This window comes from Pelmatolapia mariae, linkage group LG6, assembly GCF_036321145.2.
Source record: "Pelmatolapia mariae isolate MD_Pm_ZW linkage group LG6, Pm_UMD_F_2, whole genome shotgun sequence".
NCBI classification, from domain to species: domain Eukaryota; kingdom Metazoa; phylum Chordata; class Actinopteri; order Cichliformes; family Cichlidae; genus Pelmatolapia; species Pelmatolapia mariae.
The window spans coordinates 9,661,090-9,677,855 of record NC_086232.1 but is presented as its reverse complement, the minus strand read 5'-3'; the positions used below and the strand labels follow the sequence as shown (position 1 = coordinate 9,677,855).

General features: G+C 42.1%; 1 protein-coding gene across 1 annotated transcript in view; it reads left to right on the top strand.

The window, feature by feature from the left end:
• The window catches only part of LOC134628446 (voltage-dependent T-type calcium channel subunit alpha-1I-like), a 190,994-nt gene extending 188,963 nt beyond the window's left edge, over positions 1–2,031 (top strand). Inside the window, exon 37 of the mRNA XM_063475124.1 lies at positions 1,312–2,031. Coding sequence (XP_063331194.1) covers positions 1,312–1,974 — 663 coding nt within the window. The 3' untranslated portion in view covers positions 1,975–2,031. The remainder of the gene's footprint in view (positions 1–1,311) is intronic.
• Positions 2,032–16,766: the final 14,735 nt, after the last annotated feature.

The following is a 16,766-nucleotide window of genomic DNA, read 5'->3' as shown; positions in this document are numbered from 1 at the left end:
AAGAGGTAAACAGTTCATATTTTCCAGCTTTTCAGTAGGCCAGATTGAAGTCTTTGCTAGGCTGACACCCCTGCCTTATATCATATAGTGACACTAGATATTGGCCCTAGATATTGATTTGATGACATTGTTACAGCTGTGGGTGTAATAAACACTTGGAATCACTTTAGTTCATTAGAAATCAACACTTGAGTAGGAGTGGCACAGTTAGATGTGACACAGCAGCCTCTTCTGTGATCTATCAGTCAGAATCTAATTACTGCGCGCCAAATCGTGAATATACACGTATCACCACCCTCCACTGAAGTCCTACTGTAGTGTGAGACTCCAGAGAGTTTATTTAGTCATAATTAAAGCCAGCCTCTCTTCCATACTGAATCTAACACCTCCCCTATGCTGGCTCCTACGTGAAACAAACTCGAAAGAAAGGGGGAGAAAAAAAAAGCCCTTATTTTAGTTCTTGTTCCTTTTGTAACCATGGAGACAGATTTCTCTTTTCTCCTCTACCTGTTTGGTTTGTTTAGCTCGTGCCTGAGTGGCTCTGTGATCCTCAGTTGCTACAGTAATGCTTTGCGGCGCTCAGCTAATTAGCCCGGCCAGCCCCGAGCCTGATACCGACTCGGCACTCGCTGTTGTGCTTGGCTCCCGCTCCTCACATTCTCCCGTGTCGCTTTTCTTCTGTTTTCCTTTTTCTCCTCTCCTGGGTGATCCTTCTCTCTATCCCTCTTTGCTTTGCGTTCTCTCCCTGCCACTATGTTTCTGCTTTTTTGTAATCTCTTATTTTAGTACTGCCAGGATTAGAAATAATGACTAAATCCCTCCTGCATACAGACATATTGGATTAAACAAATGCTTCCCCCAAACTCAGGGCGGGGTCCTTCAAGCAGGGGGAATTACAAGCGAGGTGGTTTCACGGTTTCATATTATTAGGACTTTTCTGAAATTGGTTAACCAAGAATGAGTTCAAACCAATGTGTTGTTGTCCCGGGGCAGATCCTTCCTTTCCTGTTACACAACTGTCCTTACGTACTGGTCACAGTAACATCAGCCAATAAGAGCTGGTTTTCTTTTCTTTATTGGTGTTTTACTTCAATTTGATCTAGGTAACAATAGCTCCAGGAAATTCAGAATTTTTTGGATCTGAACTTGTATCTTGACAGGAAGCGATGATGAGCTGGTCCTGATGTTTTCACATGGATTACATGTGTCCGGTGTGTAAAGGCATTAAGCTGTAACTCTAAATTTGTGTGTGTTTTTGTTTTTTGTTTTTTTCTTTTTGGTTTTTATGTAAATTCTTATCCTCTCTTCCAGCACCCGTCCCACAGTGACTCCTCCTTGGCCACAGGCAGTTCAGAGAGCAGCCTGCAGGCAACACTGGAAGAAGGGCTGAGCTTCAGCGTCCCCTCACCTCGATATCTGGATCTCCCCACACCCCACCTCTGCCCTGTCCCCAGCCACCCCTCGCAACGCCAGACACCGACTACAGGAGACCAGGGCTGCTCTTTACTAAAGAGACACAGTACTCCTTTGACCCTCCAAGCCACCCGGAGGCACCAGAGGAGCCAGAGCAGCAGCAGAGGCGGCAGCACCAGCCCCGGTTGCCCCCAGCAGGACTCCATGGACCCGTCAGATGAGGATGTTGGCACGGGGACAAACCGGGATGACTGCCGTCAAACCTTCAGCAGCGAGCACCTGTCAGAAACACTGAACAGTCTCTCCCTTACGTCGCTGTTTACCCCAGACTCTTTGGCACCCCCGCTGGTGAAGAAATGCAACAGCACAGGGTCTCTGGACCAAACGAATCTGTCTGCCCGGAGTAAAGACGGCCACCACTTTCATGGCATAGACGTCCATGGTTTCTTATCCAACCCCTTGACAGAGGGAATGGCAAGAGGTGAAGAGCAAGACATCACAGGCCTCAGCATGAAAAGCAGGCGTCAGACCGCAGACACATGCTCCAGGAAAAACAGATGAAACACTTGTTGCCTCTCTGTAGTGGAACTCTTTAACCATGTGCATTTCTGGACCTTGAACAGAACAGGGAGAGATTTTTAATACATGTCCTGTGAACCAGAATCTGAAATTCTCTCTTGTCTTTATTAAATCATTTGTTCTCTCTCTCTGTTTAGGATCAGTCATTTCTCAAAAGATTCCAGTCGCTTCTGAGTTTTGACATCATTTCTCTTACACAGGAAATACGATTGCTCTTTGCTAGGTCTTAACAATAATGTCAAGGAGCTCAGCTTTTTTGTTAACAGGACTGAGCCTTTGAGAGATGTGGCAGATCCTGGGTTTTATATTATAGCCATCTTGAGAGAATATTCAGAAAGCCATTACAGAGACAGCCCTGAAAATTGCAGTGATTTGTGAACATTACAAAGGCAGTGTTTTCTAGATGAAACTGTTAAGAAGTTCAATCTTCTCTAAGGACCGGGTTCACTTTACTCAATGCACCCTGAACCATTGTCCAAAAACCCTGTTGTCAAAATTGGACAGATGGCAAACTCGGAAGCTTCTTTTGAGGAAGAACTGAACTTTGTACAGTTTTCTTTTCATGTTTTTTTGTAATGTCCATGGCTAATAGTAGCATCAACCTTTTTTTCTTTGGAAGATTCGGCGGGCGATGGAAAAGTTGTCTTTTGTTTTGTTTTTTCCAACTTCAACATTTTGAAGTTGCGTGAATGTACCCGCTTCTGTCTCCATTTGTGAGAAAGAGGGAGACCAAGACAAGCAATGAGCCTGGCTAGTCTGAACAGTGACAGATGGCCTCTTTGAAAAGAAGAAGAATGTGAATGCTGCTGAGAATGCGTGTGGGTAATTCATGGAAGCATTGGCCACTTTCAGAGTGGACTCTGTATTTTTTGCTTTCTGCACACCCATGAAAGGGCTAAAATGTATTTAAGTGTAGACCTGGGCCAAATACAATTGACAAATAATCTTTTGCTACTATACCTAACACCATGTTTGACAATGACACATCCATTCCTTAATCAGACCTCTCTGATGCTAGTAATGTAAAACAGCTTTGAAGCTAAAGTGAGCACTGACTTGGGAGACTGGAAGTTGGATGCGAAGTTAAATGTCTTTAAGACTTCCAAGCACCAGCTCCCTGCTGACCACTTAATCAGAGCCTATAGAAGTATACTGAGTCATGCCAAAACAAAAAAAAGAAGATTTCCAAAAATTTAAGTTAATCTGATTGGTTATCTGATAAACTTTCAGGATGATAACTAAGTCCCAAAAGCCCCGTCTGTCTATATAAGTAACAGTGTCCCCAACAACACCCAGTTCCTGTTCTGGCCAGCATCCATATTAATGTTTTATATCCACATGATGCTCGTCTGCACAGTGAAAGTGTATGCCAAATCCAGCTGATTGACCTCCTACAGCTGGTACTCGTTCACACTGCTGCTGCTCCTGATTTGGACGCACAAACAACTGAAACATTGTGGAAAAACATGGTCAAGTAATATTAATGCGATGTTCCAGATGTACACCACACTCAAGTATACTGGTTGGGACTCCAGTGAACCTCATCAGTCATACTGCACTGTGTCCTGGGTGTGTGTATAAATGTTGGTAGTAAGTGTAGTGAGTGTGAACGTAGCAAAAAAAAGAAAACTTTGAACTTTTGGCTGGCATAGGCTTGTTAAGTTGTACTTTGAACAAAGTGTCTATCTTTGGATAGGCTCTGCTTTTGTACCCGCAGCCTTAGCCCGCTGACACGCAGCCACCTCTTCAGTTCTATTATTGTCACGAGTACAGGCCCTTGTTTGAGTGCCCTGTGGCAGGGCTAATCACTAGGTTGGTAACACGTCAATAGACCGTCCCTCGTTTGAGTCACCCAGAAGCACTCCTTTTTCAGTCTGAAACAAAAGAGCACCTATTGTCTTATACGTGCGTGCTGTTCTCTGGGCCGGGTCTCGGCATTTGAAGCAAACCAGACGAGATTTAACGCGGTCTTTAAATCCTTCCGCCTATTTTAAATGTACCTGAGTCTCTCAGTAGTGGAGCAGGCTGCCTGGCATGTGCATGGGAAACACAAGGGATGGTTTCTTCTTAAAGAGTCGGTGTACAGATTAGCGGGAATTCAGAAAATGGAAATCACTGTTTTGTTTGCTGCTTTAAACCCAAATGTTTATTTGACTCAGGTCTGCTTGAGTGTAGCAAGACAGTAGAAAAAAATATATACTATGACAAGCAATGTGGTCCACGTGGATGTAGTTTGAGCACATGTTTGTAATTTTATCAAATTGTGATGATCATCATAGAATAAATCCCGAGCAGGTAGACCTCAGGTGGACTTATATGCACCTCATGCATTGCATCATCACATATAACACACACACACATCCTGAAGCACATACACACACACGCATGTCACACAAAGATGTCAGCGTCAAAACACTGCAGGATGCTTCTGTGGCTGTTTGAGAAGAGGCAGAAGAAACCTCGGTGTTTAATCTCTTTCTCTACTTTGTCTTCATTCCCCTCCTTACTCCCATCCAATCCTATTATCTCCTTTCCACAAGAAGCCAGAGTACTAAATGACTATTGACTACCCACCTCTAATCGAGATATGCAATATGCTACAGTAGATGTACAGTTAGATGTATGGGATTTATAGAGATAGGCAATATGGTGAGAGAAGATTATATTTATGAATTCATGTATTCGAATAAAATGTCACCAAGATTCAAAGGTCACTGAAAGGATGATGTATTCATGTATTCCAGAGTGTGTGTTCTCTCTTTTTTCCCTCCATCTCCTCGACACGGTTTTCTTTTTCCCAAATGCATGTAGGTTATTTTTGTTTTCCAAAATGTCATTCTAGTGTCATATAAAAGTGAGATAGCTTTTCAACAACCTCCGACTCCTGAAGTTGTTCTTTCGAAATGAGGTTTGAGTGAATTTTCTTTCTCTTTCTTCAAGGTTATGTCAGCGATTAATGTGAGCCTTTTTCACGCGTCACTCTTTATTTCGTCAGTCTGGGACCGTGCTCATAAGGATGATAATATCTGGAGAATGATCTAGCATGAGGTTTAACTGCATTTGTTTGTTTTGATTAACTTTATTTTGAACAACAAAACCTGATATTTGCATGTATTATAACTCATGCAGTACTATGAAGGACTAATACCACAAATAACCCGCTGTAAATGCTCTGCATGCACAACATATCTAAAAGATTTAGATAGTCTTTTTGTTTTTTATCCCCAACTTTCCCATTGAATCTTGTGTGTTTGCATTAATCTCTCTGTTTATTTCTCTTTTGATTTTTACAATTTATGAAGCATTTCTGCTTCAGCGTGTGAGGGGGACTGTCGTTGAAAGCGTGTCACGGGGTCAACTGTTTGGTCTTTGTTGTTCAGCGTCATCGTGCCTTGTTCTCACACCTGTGGGTTGGTCAACTCACAATAGAAATGGGCGCTTCACGCTTACCTAATCCAGTTTAATAAATGTCTGTTTATTGAGTCTTTCATTTATGTGCAATACTGTGCAAAACTTTTGAGCCACCCCTCAATTTCTTTTTTTCCCCCTTTTCATTTACAGTGTATAAAGCCAAAACAGAGTCTGTATAATTCTAAAGTCAGTATTGCCTAATATCTCTTAAGAAAGCTTTCTTGTAATTCCTTTAAGTAGTCTTCAGGAATAGCTCTACATTATCCTTGAAAGACATTCAAAGCTCTTCTTTGGAGCTTTGAAGCGTTTGTTCCGTTCCAGTCAAGATGATCTCACGCTGCTTCGATCATTTTAAGGTCCAGGCTCTGGAGAGGCCAGTCCAGGTATGCTTTTACTCCACTGGAAATGTGTTTGGGTTCATTGTCAAAGCACATTGTCCTGTGCTAATTACACACTTTCCAGATGAGATTACATTATCCTCAACATTGCTGCCTAAAATCCTGCCCCGAACCATGACCGAACCTCCACCACGTGTTGCTGAAGGCTGTAGAGGCTCACTGTGCCTCTCTCCTGTTCTTCAGTTTGGCACTCATATTGGCAATGATTCAACTTCAGATTCAGGCACATTGTCCTGCTGAAAGAGGCCACAGGCATCAGGGAATACCGTTTCCATGAAAGCGCATACATGATCTGCAACAATGCTTTGATAGGTGGTACGTGTCAAAGTAACATCCACGAGGTTTCCCAGTAGAACATTGCCCAAAGCATCACAACGCCTCCAACAGACTGCCTTTTTCCCAGAGTGCATCCTGGTGTCCCCCAGCTAAGCAATAGACATGAAACCAGAAGGGGTCTGGTCTGATTCAGAAGGCCCCCTTCTTCGTTGCTCTGCAGTCCATTGTTGGTGCTTTAGGTGGCAAACAGCATCACCATGGGTACCCTGACTTGTCTGCATTTGCAGCATCTTAAGAAACAAACTGTGATGCTTTCTGTAATCTGTCAGATCCAGCATTCACATTTTGGGCAGTTTGAGCTACATTAGCTCGTCTATTGGATCAGACCACATGGGTCAGCCTTCGCTCCCCCCCTGCACCGGTGAGCCTTGGCCGTTCTTGACCCTTTTTCTGGTTTACCACTGTTCCTCTCTTGAATGACTTTTGATACATACTGGCCATCAAAGACCAGGAACACCCCAGTTTAGAGATGGCCCAGTTGTCCAGGCATCACAGTTTGACATTTGTCAAATTCACTAAAATCGTTACGCTTGCCCATTTCTCTTGCTTCGAGCTCATCCAACTTTGAGGACAAAATGTTCAGTTGCTTCCTAACATATCCCACCCAGTAACTGGTGCCATGATGGGGAGATAATCAGTAATGCTATCACTTCACTTCTGATCCTGATTTTTTTTTTTTTTTTTAATTTATGTATTTTTTGCATATAGGTCATGCCAGATCTTTTCTGTTCTGTTTTATTTTGAGGCTGTCTTGCATGCACAGCATGCTTATATCAATTTTCACTGACATTCAAGTCAGAGGACTGTGATTGCTGCTCTAAAAGCTTTCACTTTCTTGTCTGACTGAAGCATTTGCATTTAGATTTTGCTTATATTTGGCAGACTCTCACTAAATCCCCCCAGATGTAAAAAATAAAAAATCCCTAAATCTGTGCACATCACATGTAGCGCTTGCGTACACGCAAAGTGGAATATTTCTACCAGCATCATGTGGACACAGCACTTAGATATGATGCCCCATGTAACAGTGTACCACCTCTGCAATCACTGGGGATCGATTACCTGCAGACTTCAAGAGGTTCATGGTTATGTTATGTTCTTCATCTGCTTTTCACATGACAACCTTTTCACATGTCACAATTACTTTTTTCCACTTATTTAATTATAAAAACGTATAAATATTTAAAGAAGCCCACGTTTTACAGCCTCTTTGCTCCAGCGGGTTACAGTTCATACTTTTGACTGCAAACAGCTGTAAAACTTATTCTCTGTATTCCCCTTATGTAACTCCCCATCCTTCCATCCATCCTCAGTTCCATTCAAATCCACATTAAGCACCTCCACTCTTTCCTCTGATGCCTCTCTCCCTTTCATCCTTATTTTCCTCTCAGATCTCGCTCAGGCCCAGGTCATTACAGCACAGAGCTGCCAACTCTGAAATAAATGTCATTAGTGAAATATATTTGACACAGCTTTCCTATCACATAAACCCCAGTGGAAATTAATGCTAACTCTATTTCCTGCTCATTTCTTGGTGGTGGGAGAACAAAGCAGCCAAACTTTTCTCATATACCAACAAACGTGGAGTTGAGCTAAACTAAGACTCACAATAATGTCTCTTTGGTCAGAAGAATAATGCACATTTGTGGGCATGGCTGGATTACAGCATCAAGGTGCTTTGGAGCAAAAGTGTGATATGGTCCTTAGAGTATGTTGTATGTTTCCTGTTTCTTATAGGTACAAAAGCATTACACACAAAAGACCACAAAAGTGGTGTCCTCGGGATTCCCATATGCTTGTTTGCCATTCACCTAGGGACCATTTTTGATCCGAGGACACCACAAGGGTTACGTACGTGGGGTTTTTTTTTTTGTCAACCTCTTTCCAAGAAAATGTGAGATTTCATCTTTTCATTGCATCTTCGATCGTTGTGGTTGGATGGTTCAGTTCATGTGTTTGATCTATGTCTGCATCTGACACAGGATATATAAAAAATGCCCAAAATTTTTCATTTAAAAAATATTTTACATGTTTAACATTTTAAACAAGCCATGGAAGCAAATGTCCGTTGTAGAACTATCTTTTTTTTTTTTTTTAACTTTACCAAATGGACCATCCCGGCCTTGCCGTATTGGTCTACTTAATTCACCTTTGTTTTTATTGTTTATTTTATTTTATTTTATTTTCACTTGCTACACACGGGACAGACATGACTGGGGAAAAGAAACGGGAGAAAGAAAGAGGGAAAGAAAAACAGCGGGGAAGAGGAACGGTGATAAAGGGCAAAAAACAAAAACCAACAAAACAGACAAAAAATACATATATCAATCACCTGGCTCACCTGTTGAGAAAGAAAAAAGAGAAAACAAGCAAAAAAGAGAGCAATATAAGAAACAACATCATGGTGATGACCTATGTGAATATAACAGTAAATACTAAATATTGAATATTATTGTGCAGCACGTAAGATCAACAGCGCACAGTGTGCTTTGAGGTAGGAGCCAAAAAGGGTGTAGATTGTGTCTGTGAGCACCCGTGTGTACACCTGTGAGCATTAGCGCGCTTGTATTTAAAAGGTTCCTTCATGTAATGATCTGCTAGAGGGTGTGGGGGGCCATAGCCCCGTCCTCCAGGGCATGAAGCAGGTATGGAGGAGATCCAGGCTCCAGACATCCAGAGGCCCTCAGAGCACAAGAGACCAAGGAAGACCAACGGAGGGGCAACCGTGCCACTATCCCCGAAAGAGCTGAGGAGAGCCCCAGATGAGGGATCACTCAGCAGCCGCGGAGCAGAAGCCAGGTGGGGTTGCAGTGACGTACCCGTGAGCTCCGCCGGCAGCCAGCTGTGCCAGAGTGACCGAGCCCCAGGCCGAGAGGCCGAGGGCAGCCCATCCCCTGAAGGGGCCCAAGCGAGCCCCAGGCTCCAGGCCTCGACAAGCAGCCACCAGGAGTGAGCCGGTGCGTACCTGGACACCCATCCCCAGACACCAAGAACCACCAACGCACCAATGTCTAGACCTCACCATTGTAGAACTATTGAATTTAAATCACGCCTCTAATGGGCTGCAGCAATTCATTACTAATAGATCTGATAAATCAAAATGATAAATCATTACTGTGGTTGTCAAAACATCCAACCCGGCTTAAAAAGTATTTTTACTGTACACAATGATGGATGAAATGTTGTTAACCCTTTTAATTAGTATTGAAGGGTTAATCTGCTCTGAGGGACAAGTTTTATTAACGTGAACAATGGGCCCAAAACTGTGCAAGTGAATAGAAAACCTGGGTACATCATGGAGGAAGCATTTGAAAATTTTTAGCAGCTTTAATTTGAATAAATGAAAAGCTGGGTGGCTGCTTTTTGTGCCCCAATTTCAAGATCATTACCCCTCTTAGGTCTTAAATGGTGATAGGTGCTAACCCTAACTCTACCCTACCCCTACATTTTGAAGGAAAAACAGATTTTTGTCTATTTTTCTTTGTGTGTCAGCTAAAATAATTATGTTCTTGGTTTCCTGATTTCCAAGACATAATTTCATAAAGGCAAAAATCACATACCGTTGATGAATTACAGTTTTTCTTTTTTGTCTTGCAGATGTCCATCCATCCATCTTCTTCCACTTATCCGGGGCCGGGTCGCGGGGGCAGCAGCTCAAGCAGAGAAGCCCAGACCTCCCTCTCCTCAGCCACCTCCTCCAGCTTATCCGGGGGAATACCAAGGCGTTCCCAGGCCAGCTGAGAGATATAATCTCTCCAGCGTGTCCTGGGTCTGCCCCGGGGCCTCCTCCCGGTAGGACATGCCCAGAAAACCTCACCCTTGCAGACGTTTACAATTTAAAGCGTGAAAGATGAAATGTTAGAGAAGCATACAGTATATGGACAAAAGCACTGAACCACCTACACATTACACACGCAGGACTACTCTTCTGCAGGATTTCTGCCCACTCATCCAGAAGAGCACATCCAACACTGCTGTTGGATTTGAGGGCCGGGCTCACAATCTCTGTTTTAGTTCATCCCAAAGGTGTCCAATGGGGCTGAAGTCTCTCCTTCTGGCTCTCGGTGGGCCAATCAAGTTCTTTCCAACAAAGAACTTGAAAAAAGCAAAAAACCTTTTGGTAAGCTTAAGCAGAAGCGGGGCTAAAACATGAAAATATCACATCTCAGTGATGGGAAAATTCATAAAAGCATCACAAAAATGTCTGTCCACACTGTAGCCATGAGGAGCTCTGGTCAGTTCGGCTATAATCATTACACTTATAAGAAATCCCAGAAGAATAATACATATAGCTGTGTTAATAAAAGCCATCTTTCTCATTTGTGATTAAAGCAAACTTCAAAAGTACAGCCAGTACAGGCACATGATTGGACGTTCTTTTGACAAGGACAGTAAGTGATGACGACAGGCCATCAAACATTAAAACTGGCCTTTTGCGCTGTCAGCGAAGCCAACATTTCTCATTCTATATTATTGCTTTGGTCCCAGGACATAAAAAGACTGCACTAGTTCAACAAAGTCACATCTCTGAGCAAAGTCAGTCTTATTTGTTATTCATGGAAGGCAGCCGCTACAGGCACACGAACTTTAAGGGACCGCTTGTGTCCACACCAAGCCAACTCAGAATTAGTGCAACCCAGAAGTGCATGAAGCAGACCTCTCCTTGCACTCACACTCTTGGAGATCTCCAGGGACGGCTGTGCTTTATCAAACGCAGCAAGTAAACCTAATGTCAAAACCTAATAAACCATTAAACCAGTGTCAAACTGCTGCAACAAGAGTGATCTGACGCCAGGGAGGAATATATAGAAACAGCTGGGAGGGAGGATTTGATTCAGCTCAGTTCAATTCAATTTATATAGCATCAAATCATAACAACAGTCACCTCAAGGTGTTTTATACTGTAAGGTAAAGACCCTAAAATAATAATAGATAGTTACTGATAGCTGAGACCAGGTGGAGCAGCATCGAGCACAGACTGAGGACACATGTCCACCCAGTCTATTGCAAGATGTGAGAATATATTTCAAGCATGTGCTCTTTTTAATTCTCAGTTGTATGCAATAACCATAGGATGTATGTTTGGCAATTATCTCTCAATAAAGCTGCTTTCTTTGTTGGAGTTTGCCAGTACTACAGTGGGTCCAATTTATCTTCAGGCACAGGAAGTTATGATCGTGTACTCCAAAGTCATTTTATCATAGTAAGCTTTACTATTTATTAGTTTTTATCCATCAGGAGATAAGTTGCTAATGCAGTCCAAGAGTACTCCTTTAGCTTTTATCTTCAGAATTTTCAAAGGCTGCTCCTAAAGCTGGATTTACAGTCTGAACCCCATGACTGTCCATCATCTCTATGAGGTTAGCTGTCAGTCAGAGCCAGTTCGAAAGATTTTTTTCCACACCACATTTGGAAAATGGTTTTATTTATTGTATAACAACCAATCAGTAAACTGTTACTTTTTACTGGAGAAGGGTATTCCTGTGTGAAAACATGGACAGTGCCCTTACTCTTAGACATCTTCCTTGGAAACAGTGGTAGTGTTTCGCTTAGCTGTACACAAGTAAAGAGATGCAAACAGCCGAGTAAAAAAACAAACAAGAAGACAGCTAGGGAGGCTAGTTCACAAAGTTTCTAATGCTATCCTAAGATCCAAAGTGGTTTTATATCCAATGTTATTCTGCTTAATTGTAGCATGGATACCGAACAGCAAACATTTTATGCAACCGAAAGCAACAACTGCAGTAAGGAATGAAATGAAGAGCTCTCCAGCTTCACAGCAATATAGCCAACTTCACACTGTTACATGCTGCAACCACACACTAGCAATGGCATGGTGTCCACAGAATAAAAGATGAAGGGAGAGCTTGTGATGCCACACAGTGGCTCTTGAAGCTCTATTTGAGGGCGCAAGATCAGCTATTTGGTGGTATCGGATTGCCAGTTTCGTGGTCTGGTTGTGTTACCACAGTAATCACCGTCAACCCTTATCTTTCTTCTGATTGGTCGCCTTGTAAACAGAATATTTGCACAGCAGGTGCGTGTGGCTACCATGTTCACAGTCAGACCTGTATAGAAGAAGGAAAAACATAATAGAGTCCCATTAAACGGTAGATGCCTGCCCCTCCCTGAGCCTGGCTCTGCCGGAGGTTTCTTCCTGTTTAAAGGGAGTTTTTCCTTCCCACTGTTGCCAAAGTGCTTTCTCATAGGTGTTTGTCTGATTGTTGGGGGTTCTCTGTATATTTGTATGGTCTTTACCTTACAGCTTGTTGTGACCGCTGTTGTAATTTGGCATAAAATAAATAACACTGAATTGAATTCATTTCAAATGAAAACGATACAAACAGGGTTATGACTGTTAATGACTCAAACCTATTTCCATCTTCATATTTGCAGATGGGAAACTATTTAATCAAAACATGATTTGCCTTTTTTGTTTTTTTTTAACCAATCTCCTAGAAAAAAGCTGAACAGACCTTCAAACCTTACAGAGAGCTGGAAGGCAGCTCCCAGCTGCAGCAGCCTGCCAGATGTTGACCAGCTGTGATGGTTGCAGAGCTTCATGGGTATTTTTTCTGTTGATCCTCCAAAATCTGCGTGTGTGTGTGTGTTCCTGTCTAGCTATCTTTGTGAGGACCGAAATCTGCATTCTACTATACTTGTGAGAACCAACAGTCACTTGTGAGGACACACTCACTGGTCCTCACAAGTTTGAAGGCCTTTTTGAGGCTCAAAATGTGGTTTTAGTGTCAGGGTTACAATTAGGTTATGGTTAGGTTTAGGGTAAGGGTTAGGGTTAGGCATTCATTTTTAATGGTTAGGGTTAGGGTAAGGGGCTAGGGAAACCATTATGTCAATGAAGGTCCTCACTAAGATAGCTGAATGGGGTTGTGTGTGTGTGTGTGTGTGTGTGTGTGTGCGCTGAGTTTCACAGCATACATTAAAACGTGTGTTCCTGCCACTTCAGAGGAGATCACCTGCAGTGGGTTTCACCTCCTAACTGGGATCTTGAATTAAAAAAAAAATGTCTATTTAGCTGTTGTCACCATTAAACGTTAAATATCACACCGAGTCAGTAACAAGTGGTCTTACACACACAGTGTGAATGTCACTCTTCACAGACTCTAGGATGCCTCATTGACTCACCGAGTCAGGTCGGGCACTTGAGCAACCAGCTTAACTTCTGAAAGACTCAGGCTGCATAATGAGAATTAATTGCTTCAAATGCCCCTTGAAAATATTTTCCCCCAAAGAATAATTCAAAGACTCCAACACACCAGCTTATTTTCAAAGGCAGCTCCCATCCTGCCATCTGTGACTTTGCAGCTCCAGCACTGAATTAGAACATAACACGATAACCAAAAAATTACCCTCTTTTGAAAAATGTACCAGCTCTACACAGTGGAGTAACAAGAGTAGAATCACAAATTTAATTTGTTTTTTAATTTTTTTGTTATTATGTGAGAAAAGCCAAAGCCAGTGAAGGGGCCGGCAGTGGTAAGTGCCGCTGTTATTTCTTCAGGGAAATACTGAGGTAGTTTTAGCTATGGAGGAAAGGAAGGCAAGTCATAGACGCATGTGTGACAAATCATGTGTGACCACTCTATAGAATTTACAGTGCAATAACAAGATAAGAAAGCTCTCAATTTAATTTGTATTTCCATTAAGAAAAGCATTTAACCCTCAGAGAGTGAACTTTCAGTCAAAGATAGCCAATTATTCAGTGAAACGGCTACACGTGTGTTTCCTTCTCTGTCTGCTGTACAATAAGACGCCATCAAGAGCAAAAAAAGGAGGAGGCTGTACAGCGCGACATGCAATTACTACCCCTACACCCCCTATCTCTGGCTCAGGCTTAACTTAAAGCTCATAAACCAAAGCCACATTCAGCACGGTGTAGGACGAGACAAAAGAAGAGGGTTCTTAAAATGAGCTCTGTGGAAGCGCCAAGCACGCGCGTGGACTGGCACAAAGGCTTCTTCCTTCTGCAGCCAACGTGGACTGGGAGACAATGGAAGAGTGATGGCCTCTGTATCTCTGCTGGCACAGGCAGATGCACCGACTCGTGCACATATGGATACATTGAATGTGCTCGTACACTCTCACAGAGGCCGTCACACAAACCGACAGCTTTGCTCTTCTGTTTGTTTAGAGATTGTATTTACACATCGGTGTATGCCTTGTAGCCGTGAATGCTTCTGTTCAAGTGAATGCGATGATTGACACCCGCTTCTATTCTTGTCAACCCATATGCATTTCTACCATCCACATAGATGCTTTTAGCATCGCAACGTGTGAGTAATGCTATAAAGAGTTGTAAAGTTTGGGTCTTTTGTTTATGTGCACTGTCAGTTGATGGAAATTACGGTGAAAAACATTATTTGTGGACCTGTTCTTTCCTATTACAACAAAACAACAACCGAAGTTAAGAAAAGGAAATATTTCAAGATCAGTTACAGTATATAAGGAAATGCTTCACATTTAAGGTAATAAAACACAACATAGTAGTTTATGGTGGAATTTATGGTGGCTCCGAGAGGTCAAGCACACAACAACTAGCAGTTTAGAAAACAGAAAAATGCTACAAAAGCACACAAAGCAGAATGGAAGCTGAATAAACCATGATGGAAATAGAAAAAAACAAAAGAGAAGTGTTTTTGGGGAGAGAATAGTAACGGAACAGCTTTGCCAGTGACAAGATGGGTAAGATAGCTAACAGCAATATGTGTATCACGGTTTGTCTGCTGCACGCAGGAGGAAGGACCCAAACGCAGGACTCACAACACGGGAGGATAACTGAAAACAGCAGCTTTATTACTAGGAAATCGACGATGGCATAAACTCAGAAAAATAAACAAAAACCCTAAACATAGGAACTAAGGACTGAAACACTGGAAAATTAGAACTTAAGCTGGACCACAAGAAAACAAACCAGGAACCAAGAAGCTTGGACTCTAAACAGGAACACAAGGGACACATACAGCAGTGAGAGTGTACAACACAACAAAGGGCAAAGGAAATACAGGGCTTAAATACACGAGGGAGTAACGAGGGAACAGGAAACAGGAGGGAAACACAGCTGGGCCTAATCAAACATAATGAGACAAGTGGAAGCAAAACTAGATACACTGCGCACAGGAGAAGGACTATCAAAATAAAACAGGAAACAAGAGACATTCACACAGATGCAGACTTGACACAGAGACAGAGACAGAGCCATGGCTGACTGGGGAGACATGGAGACAAGATGAGAAACGTGGAACACGCTGAGTGGAAAGAAACAGGAATCTATAAAGTCTAAGAACAAAGAATATAAATTAATCCACAACCACAAAACCCTGACAAAGTATCTACAGTCTTATTGTCCAGCTGAAGGGAGGGAGAATGTAACTGGTTCCTTTTGTTTGTTTGTCTGTTTGTTAGCAGTTTAGCATCCACAGTTTTTAATTAGTGCTGTCAGTGTTAATCTTGTTAAAATGACGTTAACGCCATAACCACAGCAAATCTCCGTTAGCAAGTTAGCGCAGATCGCCCTGTGCATGGGGCTACACGGCATCAACCCGTTAGCACGGTTAGCTCGTTAATACGTTAGCGCGGTTAGCTCATTAACGTTGATGTGGTTATGGCGTTAACGTCATTTTAACGAGATTAACACTGACAACACTATTTTTAATATATAATTTTTACATTTTGTGTGATGATAGTTACCAATAACAGCGTGGGCTGATTTAATTTTGGTGAAAATCAGTCAAGGTCACACCAAATGTGAAAACCAATAAAAACTCTATAATACCCACAATTCTTCATCAGCTGTCTTCAAACAAATCTTTTAACTTAAATGTTTTAACAATACACTGAAGGACAGTAGACCTCGAAAAAAATCATTTCAGGAAACCATATCAAGTAATATATCACATGAAACGTCATTGATCGAACTGTAGAACACACTTTTTATTTTTTCAGTAGAATGCCCTACAACATCATAACTGATTGATGCCAGCATGTTCTAATAAAAACAACATAAAACATCAAAGTTTTAGTACAGCTCTTGCCCTTCGGGGAGTGGCGCTCTCTGAGTGCTCTTTCATGAATGATGTAATTAAAATACACATTAGCTGCATCTTTTTCTTGCTCACTGATGAATCTTCTGCTTCTTTTAAGCGTGTCTCAGTTCAGTGTTTGATTTCTGTCACCTCAGCAGCTGGTCCGTCTCTAAAGACACTTGTGTTGTGTTTTTTGTGAGATTTTGCAGTTTTTTTTAAGTTGCAGTGCAATTGCAGCTTTACAGAATGACATCCAGTACAGTTCCAGTCTAACTTATTTCCAAGTCATATTATAGGAAAAGTGTATACAAAAAACCCCATAATCTTTTACCCTTGCAATTTTTAATAAACTGAACTTTTTCAAGTACCCAGCTGTGGAAAGCGTGTATGTTCATTCATACATACATGGATGGGGACATGACTAAATCTCCAATCAGAAAAATATCCATGCTTTTTTTTCATTTTTGTATCCTCTCCACATGTTAATGTGTGGCACTGCAGTGCTCAGTGAAGGTCTGTTTCTATCCATCTGTCTTTAAGGGATGCAGAGCTCTGTGTCGATTCACTTGTTCTCTGGGAGTTTCCT